This window comes from Octopus sinensis, linkage group LG10 (genome assembly GCF_006345805.1).
Source record: "Octopus sinensis linkage group LG10, ASM634580v1, whole genome shotgun sequence".
NCBI lineage: Eukaryota > Metazoa > Mollusca > Cephalopoda > Octopoda > Octopodidae > Octopus > Octopus sinensis.
The window spans coordinates 28,296,516-28,315,535 of NC_043006.1; the positions used below are offsets into that span (position 1 = coordinate 28,296,516).

At 38.1% G+C, this 19,020-nt stretch overlaps 1 protein-coding gene across 4 annotated transcripts in view; it reads left to right on the forward strand.

The window, feature by feature from the left end:
- Positions 1-19,020, forward strand: part of LOC115216747 (FGGY carbohydrate kinase domain-containing protein) — an 81,154-nt gene that overhangs the window by 45,667 nt on the left and 16,467 nt on the right. For all 4 annotated transcript variants that reach the window (XM_036506456.1, XM_036506454.1, XM_029786298.2 and 1 more), the window contains exons 7-10: positions 98-229; positions 3,001-3,092; positions 4,650-4,757; positions 7,884-7,945. In XM_036506456.1, coding sequence (XP_036362349.1) covers positions 98-229; positions 3,001-3,092; positions 4,650-4,757; positions 7,884-7,945 — 394 coding nt within the window. The remainder of the gene's footprint in view (positions 1-97; positions 230-3,000; positions 3,093-4,649; positions 4,758-7,883; positions 7,946-19,020) is intronic.

The following is a 19,020-nucleotide window of genomic DNA, read 5'->3' on the forward strand; positions in this document are numbered from 1 at the left end:
ATATCAGTATTGATTAATTTCATGCTAATGCTAATTATTTAATTTCATGTTAACACTAATGTTTCATAAAACTGTTTGTGTTCTACTTTTATAACAGGTAAAGAAATAAAATCTCCGGGAGAAAATGTCTGTTCAACTGGTCTTTCTGTCGCAGCAGCTGCTGAATTAGGTCTTTCTCCAGGAACAACTGTTGCTACATCCATCATTGATGCTCATGCTGGAACACTTGGTAAGAATTCATCGATATGTTGAATATGAGAGACTACTAAGTCTGATCTGAAAGATATGTTAGCCTGATGTTAAGATAATTGTGGTAGAAACAAATGGATGATATATTTATATTAGAACATTTTGTAAACAAAGTTATAAGCACCAAGTGTGTTGGTATTCTACAGAAAATATAGGAATTCTCAAATGTAGTACTGTGCTGACCTCATCAACAGAATTCATATATTTTTCATCCAAATGATTTTGAAAACTGAGGAATAAATGATAATCAGATGGGGCAATGTCCAGTGAATATGGTGAATATTCCCATTCAAACTGCTCCAGCCTTTGGAATGTCATCCTCACTGTATGTGGCCAAGCATTATCCTGATGGAAGACCACTTTTCATCTTCAAACCAAAGATGGTCATTTTTCTTCTAGTGCTCACTTAAGCCACTCAAGCTGCTCACAGTGGATCTCCTTTGTTATAATTTGGTTTGGGTTTAAAGTTCAAAGTGGACTAAACCTTTCATATCCCACAAAGCAGATAATAACACCTTACATGGGTGAAGACCTCCTTTCCCTATCCACTGTCTTGGGTGCTTGACATTTTTAGAGAGAACTCATTTCTTGTCACCAGTCACTATTCAGTCCAAAAAAGGTTCATTCGTGAGATGTAATAGCAAAGAAGAACACACATTCACTCTCTGCATGTGATTAAACTTGGAAAGTTTGTGAGGAATCCATTGACCCAACTTGTTGACTTTTCTGATGGCATGCACGTATCGATGAATGGTTGAATGACCATATCCAAGCTTCTCTGCTAGTTCCTCAACAGTTATGATAGGATTTTTTTCCACCAGAGTTTGCAGGATGCCCTCGTCAAGTTCTATAGATCTTCCAGGATGAAGCTTATCTTCTAGGCTGTAGTTTCCAGCTATGAATTTCTAGAGCCACCATTGACACTGGCTTATGTTTAATGCCCATTCCCCATTTACTGCATTAATATTCCTTGCACTTTCCATTGCGCTGTTGCCTTTATTGAACTCATAAAGCAAAATATGCCGAATATGCTCCTTTGTCACTTCCATTATAGCTTTGGAAAAATAACTGTTAAAATAGAACTGCACCCTTCAAAACTTGTACTAAGAATAAGACCAAGGTAAAATTGCTACATGCTTTTTTAGCAAGTTGATGCAGGTAGTTTATCCTGTCCCCCTCCAACTTTTAGCTTATGCAATTGAAAAATCTGCATTATTTATGGGATGACCCAGTGCACACACACACAACACACACAACGCACACACACACATGCATTTGTTTTTATATCAAGTAATATGTAGAACCAATTTAATCTTAAAGGATTACTCAATACTTTTTAGCGGAGTACATGTTTATTAACTTTTACAAGGAAAAGGTTGACAACAACTTTGAAGTTTGGCTTGCTCACCTTCATCAGTTTGATGACAGCAAGCTAGCTGAAACTTTGATGTCATCATCGACACTTTCCTTGTGAGAGAAAGAAAGAAAGAGATAAATAGATAGAGAGAGAGAGAGAAGTGATGTAATTGCTAGAGCTGTAATTAGATAATGTTGAGGATTTTATTGAAACAACAAAGAAAACGATAAGATTTCAACAAATAAATGAACTGCTAGGAAATGGATAAATGATATTAAAATTAAGGTAAGCTGGCAGGACTGTTGGCATGCCAGACAGTTGCTTTGCAGTATTTCATCAATCTTTATGTTCTGAGTTCAAATTTCACTAAGGTCAACTTTGCCTTTCATCCTTTCGAGGTTGATAAATATCAGTTTAGTACTGGAGTTGATTTAATTGGCTAGCCCTCTCCCACAAACTTCCAGACCCTGTGTTTACAGTAGGAAAGGGTATTAAAATAAAAATATTGGGGAATAAATTAAAGATAGGCGCAGGAGTGGCTGTGTGGTAAGTAGATTGTTTACCAACCACATGGTTCCGGGTTCAGTCCCACTGCGTGGCACCTTGGGCAAGTGTCTTCTACTATAGCCTCGGGCCGACCAAAACCTTGTGAGTGAATTTTGTAGACGGAAACTGAAAAGAAGCCCGTTGTATATATGTATATATATATATATATATATATATGCATGTGTGTGTTTGTCCCCTTAGCATTGCTTGACAACCAATGCTGGTGTGTTTATGTCCCCGTTACTTAGCAGTTCGGCAAAAGAGACCGATAGAATAAGTACTGGGCTTACAAAAGAATAAGTCCCGGGGTCGAGTTGCTCGATTAAAGGTGGTGCTCTAGCATGTCTGCAGTCAAATGACTGAAACAAGTAAAGAGTATATTCAGTGGGTAACTAAGTTTTAACAGTGCAAGAAGATTTTTAATATACAAAAATTAACTGAAGAATTAACTGTAGTACAACACTGGTCTAAAATTGTTCTACATGTTTGAGTGGAATTTTATATAAACATACATAATCTTTAACAGATCTTGAAGAAATCCATGGAACATAAGGGAAAACTAATTGATGGAAACTTGTTATTTTTGTTGTTTAACACTAGGTCAGTCTCTACTGAGTAAGACCTATGATCATCCTCTTAAGCACTACATATGTATTTCTTTAATATACAAAGCCCTTCTTGTCAAAATGTCAGGGTGTGATATAAGGAGATGTTGTTACTATTTCTAGCAGGTCAAATGACCACATAGAGGCTTCCTTGAGTTGAATCCTGGATGGTGTGTGGTAATTTTCATTCATTTTCCTCGTCTTCTCTTCTTTCTTTCAGACACTTTTTCTTTCTTCTTTCAGGTTCTTTAAATTGCAAACCAAGAGGAATGGTGTCACCACCGCTGCTTAATCGGATGTCACTAATTAGCGGCACCTCAAACTGTCATATAGTGGTATTGTTACTTTTGCATTAATAGGGTTTTAAAATACAATCGTTGTCATTGTCATCACTACCACCACCACCACTACTGTGTCATGAACACTATCACTGTTTTCCCACCACCACCATCACAATTGTTATCATCACCACCATAATGACCAACATCTCTACCACCAGACCACCATTGCCACCACCATCACCATCAATAACAGTGGAGGCGCAATGGCCTAATGATTAGGGCAGCGGACTCGCAGTCGGAGGATCGCGGTTTCGATTCCCAGACCGGGCGTTGTGTGTGTTTATTGAGTGAAAACACCTAAAGCTCCACGAGGCTCTGGCAGGGGGTAGTGGTGACCCCTGTTGTACTCTTTCGCTCCAACTTTCTCTCACTCTTTCTTCCTGTTTCTTGTCCCCGACTTCCTACGCAACCGCTGAGCCTGGATGCGCATTCAGCCATCCATCAATGCTCTCGGTGTCGGGGGTTGACCTGCTTTCTCTTCTGCAGGTCTTACGAATAGCAAAGGACTATGTTTCGGACTTCTTCCATCTTGCGAGCTCTGGGACGAAGACCGCTCGCTCAACAGCAACAGCCATCAACAACAACACTATGCTATTACAACACTATGTAACCACTACCATTGAGTCTCCATCACCATGCTTCTACCACTACCACCAACTCCATCATCACCATTGTTTCTAATGTTATCACCAGCTGAACACAATATATTGGCAGAATTAGAATATTTGATAAAAAAAAAGACCATAAATGGTCCTTTACAGTCTGAAGAATCATTAGAGCACTGGAAAAAATGTTAAGCATATTTGTTCCTGCTCTTTACATTTTGAGTTCAAATCCAGCTAAGGTGAAGTTTATTTTTCATCGCGCTGGGATCAATGAAATATAGTACCAATCAAATATTGGGGTTGATATAACTGTCAGCTCCTCTCTGCACTAAATGTCAGTCCTTGTGCCTTGCCAGAAAGATTCTGGTGTTGAACAAATGCCTTGCATTCTTTGTTCCAGCTCTTTGCATCCTGAGTTTGACCTTTTTCTGGGAGCACTTAAATAAAGTACCTTTTCAGTTGTAGGGTTTAATTAGATTTGTAGCATTGTACCTATTTTAGAAATTATTATTTCCCTTTCTTTTCTCCTGTATGTTTTAGCACTGGGTGCCTTTACTGCAAAGAATGGAGAATGTGAGGGGTATCCTACTTGCAGATGGTCACAGGAGAGTCATGTCAGCATACATGATCAATGTTGCTGTTATGGTGTTGGACTCTTTCCATATGGAAGTGATTGATGCTATACTGAAATAGTACCAGGTATATACAGGAGCACATATAAACTGGGACAACTCGATGGACTTGCAACTAGTCACCTATAGAGGCAAGTCTATATTGGTCAGAAACAAGTCTATGTTGGTCACAAACAGGACTATCTATGTTGGTTAAGATTTTAATGTCGGTGATATTAAACATTATATACAGATTTTCTTTTTATTTAAAAATTAATTTATGTGAAGTATACATTGTTGAATGAATTACATTTTCCTTTCTTCTTTCTCTAAAGTTAAGCTCATCTGCCAAATTTGTACCTGGAGTGTGGGGTCCTTATTACTCATCAATTCTTCCCCATCTTTGGTCAACTGAAGGTGGTCAAAGTGCTGCAGGTGACCTGGTATGTATTCTCTTTCTTCAGTATAATCATGATTGTTTATGGATGCACATCGTCATCATTATCATCCTTTAACGTCTGTTTTCCATGGTGGCATGGGTTGGACGGTTTAACCAGAGCTAGGAAGCTGGAGAGCTGCACCAGGTTCCAGTATGATTTGGCTTGGTTTCTACAGCTGGATGCTTTTCCAAACGCCAAGTACTTTACTGTGTGTGTTGAGTGCTATTAATGTGGCACCAGCATGTGCACTCTTACATGATGCCAGCACGAGTGCTTTTCACATGGTACTGACCAGGACTCTTGCAAACCAATCTTTTTCACCAGAGGGAGTAGTCTTAACACTTCTGCTGTGGAGGACAGGTCTTCTTGATTACCACAGAATGGTAATCTCTTAGTAAGACAAATTCATAATTCACTTTTAGTCCTTGGTTAGGAGTTCTTATATTTCACTTAGACTCTCATCATCTGGTATAAAGTCATCTCCCTCTCTGTTTAAATCCCACCAGGTCTCAAGGCTTTTCCCTTTGCCTTACAAGTTACTTGGTGATCTCACTTGTTCAATTACAAAATCAGTCTGTGTTCTCATTACATATTATGCTCTTCTAATTCTGCATTATTATTATGAGTTTTTTTTCTTCAATTTTGTTGTCTTTTCTAGCCAAGTGTTTTCCCAACTCCTATGGCAAAGAAACTCACTATATACATTGATAAGACATTAAACTAAACACACCAGAAGTTATATGAAAAAAAATAATAATAAATAAAAATGAATTAAAATACATGAGTAGCAGTCGTTCTCACATTGACAATAGTACAGTTAAAACAATCTTTTGCACTTCTTGCAGGTATGGTGAGCCAGAGATTGTTCTCAAATAATTTTCAGTGCTTCAGTGCTCTGACTCCTTGTCTGTCTGGAAGTCAAAGTCCCAGAGGATCTTTTCCTTCTCATTTTCGTCCATTACCTTTTCTGGTATATGTTGATTCTAAGCACCTGTTATCTCATATCCACATTTACGGCATAGTAGCCAGTGAAGGTTTTGATCTACCTTGTCGTGTCTGCACTTGTACTCTTTCTATGCAAGACTTTCACTAGCTCTAACAATGTGAATCATGCTTTCAACCTTCTTCCCACACATTCTACAGAGGTTTGTTGCATATGTGTTTTATATATCCCTTTTCCCTTAGTTGGTATTCAATGCCTGATCCTGGGCAACGAAGATTAGGCTTTCAGTCTTCTTTTTAGGGTCACCTTTGCTGAGTCATGTCATGATGCTTCTTGACCTTTTAAGTTGTTAGTTTCGCGGTGGAACTGACCATGCAATTCTATGCAGAATAGTGTTTCTTCTCTTTCATTGGCTATTCACAATCAGAATTCATTAGTACTCTCTATTCTATTGGTAAAATCCTTCTGCCTTAGCAAATTATTATTATTATTATTATTATCATCATTATTTTTCTTTTTATTTCAGGTTTTGTTGTAACTCTTTGTGTCTTGCATGTGTAGCGGGCTTGCTTCCTGCAGTCTATAGTATCATGCTCTCTGTTCTTTTCAACTATCTAATACTTTCCTGATTATCCTCCTCCTCCTCCTCCTCCTTCTTCTTCTTCTTCTTCTTCTTCTTCTTCTTCTTCTTCTTCTTCTTCTTCTTCTTCTTGAAGTGAACTGGTGGAATCCTTAGCATACTGGGTAAAATGCTTAGCAACATTCCGTCTGTGTTTACATTCTGAGATCAAATTCCACTGAGATCAACTTTGTCTTTCATCTTTGTGGGGTCAATGAAAGAAGTACCAGTGAAACACTGTGGTTGATATCAACTTCTTTCTCTCCTCAAAAATTACTTGCCCTGTGCCAAAATTTGAAAACATTATTATTTTTATCATCATCATCATCATTAGTATTATTATTATTATTATTATTATTATTATTATTATTATTATTATTATTGTGCTGTGGGCACGTATTATTATTATTATTATTGTGCTGTGGGCACGTATTATTATTATTATTATTATGCTGTGGGCACGTAACAAACACCATCCAATCGTGGCCGTTCGCCAGCCTCGTCTGGCACCTGTGTCGGTGGCACATAAAAAACACCATCCGAGCGTGGCTGTTCGCCAGCCTCGTCTGGCACCTGTGTCGGTGGCACATAAAAAACACCATCCGAGCGTGGCCGTTCGCCAGCCTCGTCTGGCACCTGTGTCGGTGGCACATAAAAAACACCATCCGAGCGTGGCCGTTCGCCAGCCTCGTCTGGCACCTGTGTCGGTGGCACATAAAATCACCCACTACACTCTCGGAGTGGTTGGCGTTAGGAAGGGCATCCAGCTGTAGAAACACTGCCAGATCTGACTGGCCTGGTGCGGCCTTTGGGCTTCCCAGATCCCAGTTGAACCGTCCAACCCATGCTAGCATGGAAAGCGGACGTTAAACGATGATGATGATGATGATGATTATGGTTGGCAGGATCATTAGCACTCCAGGAAAAATGCTTAGCGGTATTTCATCTATCTTTGAAGTCTATGTTCAAATTCCACTGAGTTCAACTTTATCTTTCATTCTTTCAGGGTCGATAAATTAAGTACCAGTGAAAGACTGGGTTCGATGTAATCAACTAGTCCCCTCCCCCCAAATTTCAGGCTTAGTGCCTTTAATAGAAAGGATTATTATTATTATTATCATTATTATTATTATTATTATTATGATTATGATTATTATTATGATGATGATGATGATGATGATGGCAGAATTGTTGGTATGCCAGACAAAATACTTAAGTAGCATTTCGTTCAATATGTTCTGAGATCAAATTCTGCCAAGACTGACTTTGCCTTTCATCCTTTAAGGATTGTTGAAATAAGTACCAGTTGAGCACCGGGGTTGATGTAATAAACTATCCCCAGCTCCCATAATTTCAGGCCTTGTGCCTATAGGCCTATAGTTGAAAGAATTATTATAAATTTTCTCTTATTCTTTTTTCTCGTCTATCATTACCATAATTGTTGAACTCAGAATTTCGGTTTCATTTGTTTGTTTTTTGTGTGAAATGTCAATTATCATGTTGTCAGTTATCATATAATCAATTATCATGTCTAATGCTTCTTCAAATGAATTCCTGTATTTTCTAGCTTGACCATATTGTGAAGAATCATGCTGCATTTCCAGCTATTAAAGAAAAAGCAGAAAAGAGGTAAGGATTAAATATGTATGTATGTATGTATGTATGTATGTATGTATGTGTGTGTGTGTGTGTGTGTGTATGTGTGTATATATGTATGTATGTATGTATGTACATACGTATGTATGTACGTATGTACATACATACATGCATACATACAATATGTGTGTGTGTACTCCCATCCACCTTTATATAATGTGGGATTGTCATGTAGCTTGTCTATAGCAAGACATCTCTGCTTGTCCCTGGTATAAAGCCACCTCTCCATCCTCTCAGATATTCCCACTCACCCTTCTTGCAACCTCACAAGTGTCAGTAGTGTGACAAAAGTACCCAGTGCACACTGTAAAGTGGTTGGTGTTAGGAACGGCATCCAGCAATAGAAACCATCCCAAAGCTGACATGGAGCATGATACAGCCTTGCAGCTCACTAGATCCTTTTTAAACCATCCAACCCATGCCAGTAAGGAATATAGATGATTTATGATGATGATGATAAATGATGATAGTAAATATGCATGTTTATATAAGAAAATTTAGACTTCCATTATATGTATCATTATCATCACCATCTTCATCTAACATTCATTTTCTATGCTGGTATGGGTTGGATGGCCAGAAAGCTGCACAAGACTCCAATTGTCTGTTTTGGCATGGTATCTATGGCTGGATGCTCTTCCTAATACCAACCACTCTACAGAGTGTACTGGGTGCTTTTTATATAGCATCAGCATGAGTGCTTTGTTTGTGGCATCAGCATGGGTATTTTATATGTGACACCAGCATGGGTGCTTTTTTACGTGGCTCCAGCATGGGCATAGCACTAGTACAGTGTGTGTGTACATAATACATATATAGTGTTAGATAATCATAAGTATGCATGTATATATAAGAAAATATGTACTTAACACACTCTGATACTTTGTCACAACCTCAATATCTTCATTACAGATATTCTTAGCCACGTTTCTCCTCTATAGCAAGATACCTGTGCCTGTCCCTCTGCCATACTGTGTTTAATGAGTTTAATTCCTCTGTATCTAACAGTAACACTATAAAACATTCGCTGGTATCACAGAAGCTTGTACCATGAATCTGTGGCAAGACAATTCCTCAACATCATGCTTTCTAATGATGTGTGAGTCATTTAGTGTGATGTACCAATGATAATTTTAAAACCACTGCTGTTTCAATTGCATACACTGAGTTTTTTCAACAGCCCAGCAAGTTTTTTGCAATATCTGAATATTTTATTCATCGTTTCCTATATATTAAGGCATACATTGCATTTAAACTAGTGACATTCTGGTGCATGGTATTGAAAAGCTTCAGCATTTATCGCTCTCATGAGTCACTGCGGCAATTATCTTCATCTCACTTTGATAGATATTGTATTTTTAACACATCAAGTATATGAAGAGATTTCATTTCAGACAATTTCACAGCATTATGTTTTCAGTCAGTGTTTATACATTTGGAATGATACACAGATTTTAATTCATGCTGTTTCATGTGCATACATCAGTTTGTAGGAAAACATACATTGGAAATGTAGCTTCTTAATTACAGACATGAATATATATATATATGTGTGTGAGAGTATGTGTGTGTGTGTGTGTGCATGCACTTATATGTGTGTTTTGTGAACAAAAGAAAGTAGCACTCAATGCATTTGGCAAGAGTTACACATATTTTTAATGAAAATTTGATTCAGCTCCACATGACTTGTTTCTTGGGCATGTTGAACAACCCCATCTCATCAGATGCTAGGAGAGTGAAAGTTTTGACAGAAATTCAGGATGGCTTCTGGATGTTAAGCCTCTATTGGTCAACTCAGGTCATGTAGTATAAAAACTATGAAAGGGACACCAACTATTTCCTTTATTTTCAAGGTCACATGTTTGGACATGATGTTGGCAGCTAGCTGGCACCACTTTGACAGCAGGTTGTGCAATAACGTATTCAGTGATAGCAGTTCCTTGTAATGGATACCACATTATGGTGGGGTGGGATGTTGGCGCTAGTCAATAGCTCAATTGTTGTGCAGTGGTGTATGAACACATCAGCAACATCAGTCTTTACATAAGGGTAACTAGATTTAATGGAGTCAGGTTATAATTGAGGTTGATCGACCAATATGGATTAGTTGTAGTCTATATGGGCAGTAAAGATTAAATATTCTGCCCTTGTGTGTGGGACAGCTAGGCCTAGTTGGGGTATATCTGGGTTGTCAGCAGTCAGTGGTTTGAAGTTCATTAAGAGGGAATACCTTGGGTGGCAACAATAAAATAGTTTGTTCTTCCTGTTAATGGATACTGCAGGTTAGAGGAGTGTATGTAGTCTCCTGCAGGGACAGAATTAGCAGTTGTGAGTGCCAGATTTGTAAAGTCCCTGATGATGAAACTCTACTTGAAGTTATTTTAATGGTTATGGATTCTCCATATGAAGTGGGACTTGTTGATTACATCAACTACAGTGCTCAGCTGGTACTTATTTTATGGACATCAAAAGAATGAAAGGCAAAGTTCACTTGGCAGAATTCAAACTCAGAACGTAAAAAGGGACAAAATACCACTAAGCATCTTGTCCAGCATGCTGACAATCCTACCCAATCAATAGTAACAATAAGGGTTTCAAATTTTGGCACAAGGCAAGCAGTTTGATGGGGAAGGTTAAGTTGATTAAATCAACCTCAATGCTCAACTGGTACTTATTTTATTGACCTTGAAAGGATGAAAGACAAAGTTCACCCTGCTGGAATTTGAACTCAGATCATAAAAAGAGATGAAATGACACTAAGCATTTTGCCCGGCATGCTAATGATTCTGCCACCTCAATAATGTTAATTCTTTTTTAATTGACCACAAGAGCCCTGAAGAATATTTAGGACAATACACTGGCAAAAAAACTGGGGATTTACAGGGTATTTAGGCTAAATTTGATATTTTTTATGTCCCCCTTTTTTCAGGAACTGCTTGATGTATTGGTGAACAGTCAATGGTGTTGGAGAGTATAAAGATTAAAGTTGTAGTTGAGAAAAAGTTAGCTGACATGGAGGGCTGGAAGCTATCTAAATATTAGAAAAGAGTTACATGTATCATAATATTTGTCCTTGGTATCAAAATGCCAGCATCATTTCTGCTACTCAATGCTCTGTGAACACTGTAAAGGCTGTAAGATGTAACATGGACAGCTGCAATTGAGACTATGAAGCTGTAGCCAGCAGGAAGGGCCACGGCAGGTGTTCTGGCTGTTTAATTCATTAAACAGCTGCAAAACAAGGTGATGGCAGATCCAATAAAGGAATTAAGGATCAAAAGAGATGGATGTTGAAGTTGCCTCTATAAAGCTAACCCTGAGGACCTTTGCTACCACTCATATAAGAGGCATGAGCAAAATGCCCCCTGTCCAATGGATGGTGCTGAGTTGTCAAACATTTAAACCAAATTTTCTCAAAACAACTTGTCCGACCATCCCATAGGCCTCCCCTTTGAGAAACACTGATTTAACCTAAATTTGAGACACCAGTAAAAGAAGAAATAAAGATAGGCATTTTTTCTATTCCAAAGAAAAACGATTTTATTCACACAAATATGCAACCGAGGAGTTTAAAGTACCAGTAATGATAAGGCTGTTGACTTGGAGAACGGCTTTATCGATCGCATTCTCACCTGGAATCGATTTTTGTAATTTTTTCAAGACTTATACACGCCCTGAGACCGTCAGTATCTACATATCAAATTTGAGCGCAATCGGATGGCGGATGCCCGAGATCCTAGAAAACACACACACAGACACACAGAATGGATTTTATATAGATAAGGGACAAATTCTGACAGCCAAAGCCAAGGAGAATCACTTGATGAAGGCAAAGAAGCTCCTGATCTAGCTGTTAAACCAGAGATGATCTAGTTCTTCCCAGATGAAAAAAACTACTGCCACGACCAGTCGCAACACACCCAGAACAGGTGGTTTGCCTATAATCCATGTGATGTCACATGTATCATGCAAATCAAGTTCCCCCAAATTGTGATGACCTTTGGGTGTGTCTGCATCTATGAACAGGGCCTTAGACTCAATTGAGATAGCTATATGAAACTGCTGGAGATCGTGGAGGAATGCATGTGCCATGTTCTGGAGCTGTCTTTAGGTAGTGGTTGAAGCTGAGGACAGCTACTTTGAGTACCTCCCAGTCATAATCTAGTTGAAGTCTTTTGATTCTTTAAAAAATACCCTTATTTTTTTATGGGATATTGTGTTTTCTTTTCCTTTTATGCAAACTGTCAAATTTTAGCACAGACACCCTGTACATAGAAAACATAAACAATAAAAAGTCATAACAATTAACAGAATAATTTCTGCTAATTTCTGCCACCCTGTCTACCAGGTATACCATGGCAAGTTCTTCTCTCTCCTTAGTCCCCACCCTTCAGGTTCTAGTTCAGAATAGGCCCATTCATTCAAGCTGTCCTTGCCACATCCATCCACCTTTCAATGAATTTACTGGAGTAGAAATACATTCCTCTCAGCCCTCACCTTCCTTTTTAAATGTAATTTAAAGAAGTTGATGAAGTCTTGACCAACGAGAAAATTGTTTGCCTTCAGTGCTTTCAGTCTCATCCACCACACAACCTCTTTTGCTATAGCTGTCAGACACAGAAAAACTGCCTGCTCTTTCTGTTCAAAAGAAGGTGACAGAGCAGTCTTTTCAATGAAGTTGGCCAATTGTCAAATTGATCCTACATGTGATATCAGCTGTTCAACATAACTCCACAGATTATCAATGCTCATCGCTGTACAAGCGCATGCAGGACAGTGTCAGTGCTCTGCACTCCTCATAATCAAGTGAGGCCTGAAGCCACTATTTTGCCTGTAGAGTTTATCCCACATTGGCAATGCCTCCCAGTAGCACTGCCAGGGTAGGGATTTTAGGAAATTATCCATGGGCCCTGACTTGAAAGTCTTCCACTAGGCCAGCGATTTTAGGGGTAGTCAATTACACTGACCCTAGTGCTCAACTGGGATTTATTCTATTGTCCCCAAAGAGATGAAAGGCAAATTCAAACTCGGTAGTATTTGAACTCAGAACATAAAGCTGGAAGAAATGCTGCTAAGAATTTTGTCAGCTCACCACTTAAATAATAATAATAATCCTTTGTACTAAAGGCACAAGGCCTGAAATTTTGGGGAAGGGCCTAGACAATTACATCAATACCAGTGTTTCACTGGTACTTAATTTATTGACCCTGAAAAGATGAAAGGCAAAGTCAACCTTAGCAGAATATAATACTAATAATAAGGGTTTCAAATTTTGCCACAAGGGCAGAAATTTGGAGGGAGGGGATAATTCAATTATATTGACCCCAGTGTTTCACTGATATTTAATTTATTTGCCCCAAAAGGATAAAAGGCAAGCCGACCTTGGCAGAATTTGAACTCAGAGCACTATGACAGACAAAATACTGCTAAGTATATTGCCTGTCATGCTGACAATTCTGCCAGCTCGCTGCAACAACAACAACAACAACAATAATAATAATAATAACAACAACAACAAAAACACCAGGACTTACAAACACATATAACATACAGAAAATTGCACTACTAGGCACTGCACGCATCCTACGCAGAACACTTTCCATACAATAACCATCAGAGCATCACAACAAATCACAGCACATACCCAAGGCACACAGAGCTGCGCTCGGTAGTGAAGTGAAAGCACGCTATAAAAATAAAACTACTGAATAATAATAATAATAATAATAATGGTTTCAAATTTAGGCACAAGGCCAGCAAATTCAGGGGAGGAAATAAGTCGATTGCATTGACTCCAGTGTTCAAATGGTACTTATTTTATCAACCTCAAAAAGATGAGAGGCCAAGTTGACCCCTAAGAACTCAGAATGTAAAGACAGCTGAATGTAAATGCCACAAAGCATTTTGCTTGACGTGCTAACGATTCTGTCTGCTCGCAGCCCTAATAATAATAATAATAATAATAATAATAATAATAATAATAATAATTCTCTAATTACTTTGGCACAAGGCCGGAAATTTTGAGGGTTGGGTGGATCTTTGTACTTGACTGGTATTTTATTGACACCAGAAGAATGAAAGGTAAATTTCTCCTTCGGCACAATTTGAAATTAGAACAGGCAGTAAAATGTTAGAACAAATACCACAAGGCACTTTGTCCAACGCACGAACGATTTTGCCATTGCACTGTCAATAGGCTCCATTAGGCTTCCTTGCTTTGTCTTTATAACTATTAGGAATTGTTTTCGTTTCGTTTCTAAAACATTTATTGATTATCACTACCAAATTAACGCCTTTGACATTGCATGCAGTGTCATTGCTTTTCCGGTAATTTGTCATAGAGCAATTGATAACGTCACAATTGTAATTAACAATTGCAAATACTGCTTTTGTGTGTGTGTATGTGTGCGCGCGCGTGTGTGTGTGTTACGAATATGAATGTGTGAGTATAGGAGTATAGTTGTATACGCGCGTGCATATCAGTCATATTTCAGTATTGTTTCATATGTCACTGCCGAAAGTTATTATTCGAAGCCAAGTTAACAAACCTATGTTTTTAAACACACGTTATACCTTATAAACAATTCCAAGTTTTATTTAGAAAATGAATAGATCTTTACATGGCGACGAGCCATCGAAACATCCCTCTAAATCTAACTTGACCCAACGTGAAGCCAACTACTTGTATCCCTCTAATCTTCCAGGCACAGTTTTAAATGACGATGAAATTGGTCAGGAAGCAGACCATTCTCACCAACAAAGATGTTCCGATATGAATTTAGATTCTAGAAATAAAAGACCGAAAATAGAATCTCAGTATTCAAATATGGATGTCATCGAAATACCGTTTCCTTTTTTACAGCGAGGAGCGAAATTAAAATTACAGAAACCAATTTTGAAAAAAAACATGTTAGTCTATCCGTTGTTATATATTAGCGTACCTTTCAGAGGTTCCGAGAGGCCTGAAAATGTACGCATTCAGAGACCCCGCCATAGGAAAAAAAGCACTACTGAGAAAACATTAAGATCTTTCCGAAGTCGATTTTACGCTGGTTTAAGAAGGTTTTACTCATCTTTCATATCGTGTGTGACCGACAATTTTACTTTAGACGATCTTGACAGCACTCAAGACGTTTCCGACTCGAAAAGAAGACGTGATTACAGAAGCAGTAATTTAAGACATAGATACTAATATAATACCATAAGAATTTGGTGTGAATATTTCGTACTTAACAACGAACATTTGTTTCATTTCTTTGAACTATTATTTATTTCTTTAAGTCATAGAATCGATATCGATACAAATACAAAAGGATACATGAAAGAAAGAAGTGAACTTTCGATTCTCATATGTTATATTCTTATTTATATACATCTGTTTTACGTTTAATGCTAGATTAGTCGTAATAATAAAAAAAGTATTCCCGATATGGGGTCACAAAATTTGTGTATATTTAATGGTTAAGTAGTCGATTATCTGGACCCTAACGCTCAATGCTTGGCTTGTATTTATTTTATCAATCCCAGAGGATGTGATAGATAAATTTATATCAGAGGGATTTGAACTCAGAACGTAAAAAGGTGTGATTGAATACTTCGGCTCTACTCTTTCTACCATTCCAGCCTTGACCATCCCCCATCTTTGAGGGGTATCTAGTTTTAACCAATGTGTCTTTACGTTTTTTTAATGGCACGGTGAAACTAAGGGAATGCTCGAGTGCTTTTTCTAGCAGGATGATTGACCGAGGGTCTTCCCACTGTTGTAGAAGTTTGTTTTATTAATTTTAAAATGAAGTACATGAAACAGCTGCTGAAATCTTAAAGTGAATCTGAAGTTGGAATGGAATGTCAAATTTCAGATTCTTATTGAATAATGCAATAAAAATTAATTGCATATTCGTGTAACCCCGAAAAGACCCATCGAGGGTCTTTGGCGTGTCGCTACAACCCCCAAAGCCATTCTTATTTATACAATCATCTCATTGCTCGCATTTACAACCAGGTAGATTGTTTAACTCCATTCAACCGAATCAATGTAACTTCATTCAACTTTTACACGCACAGAATCGCCAACGCATGGAATAAATTACCTGCACCTGTTATTAACCGCCAGAACACAGCATCCTTTAAAAATTCCACGCTTCTCGAAATTCAGCAACTTTTCCTCTTTGTGGATCTTGCTGATCACGTTTCTGTGTTTCATTCTGTCTATTGTGCACGTACTTCTAGCTTTCATTGCTGTCTTTGTATGACTTCTGTCTGTTCTCTGTTCCATCTTTTAATCTTTCCTGACGAGTTGTGGTGCATCTTAGCATGTATACAATCTCAATATTATTACTTATCAGCTTCATACAACCGAGACTGTCACTTCATTCCATTCGATTTTTTAGTTGATTTATTTCGATAAGAATAAAACTTATGATTGAGAGTCCGTGATGAATGCCAGAATTGACGATTGTCAGCAGCTCCTTTGTCGGTTTTATAACTAAAATATTTTTCAAGGAAGTACGATATTACGTTGGTGATAGGATACAAACTGGTACTTGGAGTAATCATTCCCATACTAGATTTAATTCGTCACCCGGTTTAAAGCCACCACATGATCGTTGGATGTTTTTCACAGATTTACAATCTGTAACTAGCATTTAGTTTTTTCGCATGAGGAGAACTTGTTCCTGCCAGTTACAGAGACTCAAAAAAGGATCATAGTTCTTGCCCTAAGCCACTTATTTAAAAAAATGCTTGTAGGCTTGCAGTAGTAAAAATTTAGTCGTCTGCAAATGACAATGAAAATTTAAAGAAACATTGCAGTTTTGTCTCATATTTAGTAAAGGTTGTTCTTTTCTAAATGAATTAATTTTTACTAATAAAGTTATTTTACAAATTATTGATACATTCGTCATCTTTAAAGTTAAGTTTTTAGTTTGAAAAAAAAAATTGCAAATATATGCCAATGTAAGTGTGACAGTAAAAATTTGTAACGGTAGAAGTTAAATTTTTGTATAACGATAATATGAGACATCGATAGTTGATATACAGCAGGATGGATGTAATCAGTTTGTAAGGACTGGTTCTTCGTTTCTTCCTTTCATCATCCTGTTCGCAATATGTTCACGCCCTATGCCAAGTTCTTCCTACCAAGAATATCATCTCTATGGAATCCCCTCATATATTTCTGCTGCAGACTCACTGGTTTCGGAGGACATCTGGAGGTCATAGATACATCTCCTTCCTTGACCAATTCTATAGAAAAGAAATTAGTTCACCCTTTGATTCAGAATGTTTGTCACTAAAATGTTTGGCTTTCTTACAGCGTTATCTACATTTCAAAGTCAGTACCAGTTTTGCACGTCAACAGAAGGTGACTTTTTGAGAAATTGTAAAGCTTTCGTTCTTATATATAATGGTTTATAATTTAGGCTCAAGGTAGGCAATTTTGATCGAGGGAGGTGAGTTAAATCGGCCCTAGTATTTGACTAGTACTTTATTTTTGTTGACTCTGGAGGAGTGAAAGGCAAAATTGATTGGAATTCAGATCAGAGAAGACCACAACGAACACCACAAGGCATTTTGTCCACCACTTTTACTAAATATTAAAAATGGATCTAAGTTTTATCTCTATTGTCAACTTGAAAAGCTATCATTGCTACAAGGTGAAACAAACCATGTGGTTCGTAAGCCAGCTACTTACCACACAGCCACTCCTACGAGGAATGAACCTCTAGAAAGGTTCTAACTACGATCACCTGTTGGTCTCTCAACAGCCATGTTATCTCCTTGGTGGCTTTCTTCAGATGTTTGGTTTTCAAACCAATCTTTTGCAGGAAATACCATATTGATCATGCTGGGTAGTCGCAGCAACCTACTTCAAATGGAATGAGGCTGCATTTCATCTTTTGACATCAAAGGTTGTAATAAAAGTAGATATCTCTTAATGTACGCCTCTTATTTTACATAATCTGTGACATATGAAATATTCTATAAGATGGTCGAAGATTCGAGCAAAGTATTGGCAGAGTCGTTAGAGCACCTGGAAAATGCTTTCCAGTATTTCATTTGATTCTTTACATTTTCTGTTCAAATCCCTGTGAGGTCAGCTTTATCTTTCACCCTTTCGGGGTCGACCTGTCTAGTACTGGAGTCAATGTAACCGACTAGCCCCCTCCTCCAAAAATTGCTGACCTTTTGCCAAAATTTGAAATAACAAGGTGGCGAACGAGCAGAACACTTAGCGCACCAGACAAAATGCTTCGCTGCATTTTTTCGACCGCTATGATCAAATTCCGTCGAGGTTGACTTGCCCTCTCTATGCCAATGAAATAAGTACCAGTTGAATTATGGGGTCGATGTAATCCTAAAATTACTGGCCTGTGCCTGAAATGGAAACCATTTTTATTATTAAAGTTAGTATATTATAATAATACATTATTATATTATTACTATTAAAAGTCATATAGTCTCGTGGCGCGTAACTTAGTGGTTAGGGTGTTGGACTCACGATCGCAAGACTGTGATTTCAATTCCTGGACTGGACGATGCGTTGTGTTCTTGAGCAAACCACTTCACGTTGTTCCACTCCACTCAGCTGTAGAAATGAGTGGCACTAATGGAGGCGCGTTGCTTAGTGGTTAGGGTGTTGGATTCACTTCAGTATGATTGTGGTTTTGATCCCTGGACCGGGCGATCCGTTGTGTTCTTGAGCAAAACACTTCATTTCAAGTTGCTTTGGTTCCCTCAGCTGTAGACATGAGTTTAGCCTGGAGAGGGATGGTACCCCACCAGGCTTTCTCGCCCTAGATACGCTGTAGCGTTCCACCCCCCCCCCCCAAGGAGTTAAGGGACATGTCAATATAGTCTCATGAAGGAAATAGCCGTTCAGCGAAACAAATTACAAATCTATACAAGTAGTTTTGTAGAACCATTTCCACACATCTCGTACGAACCGTATTAAGGTGTCTAGGGACATCAATGTTTTTCAAAATGTAAATTGCGAATAGCCACCTTGATAATTCTCACTTCATCATCTTTGGAATCAGTCAATATTTCCT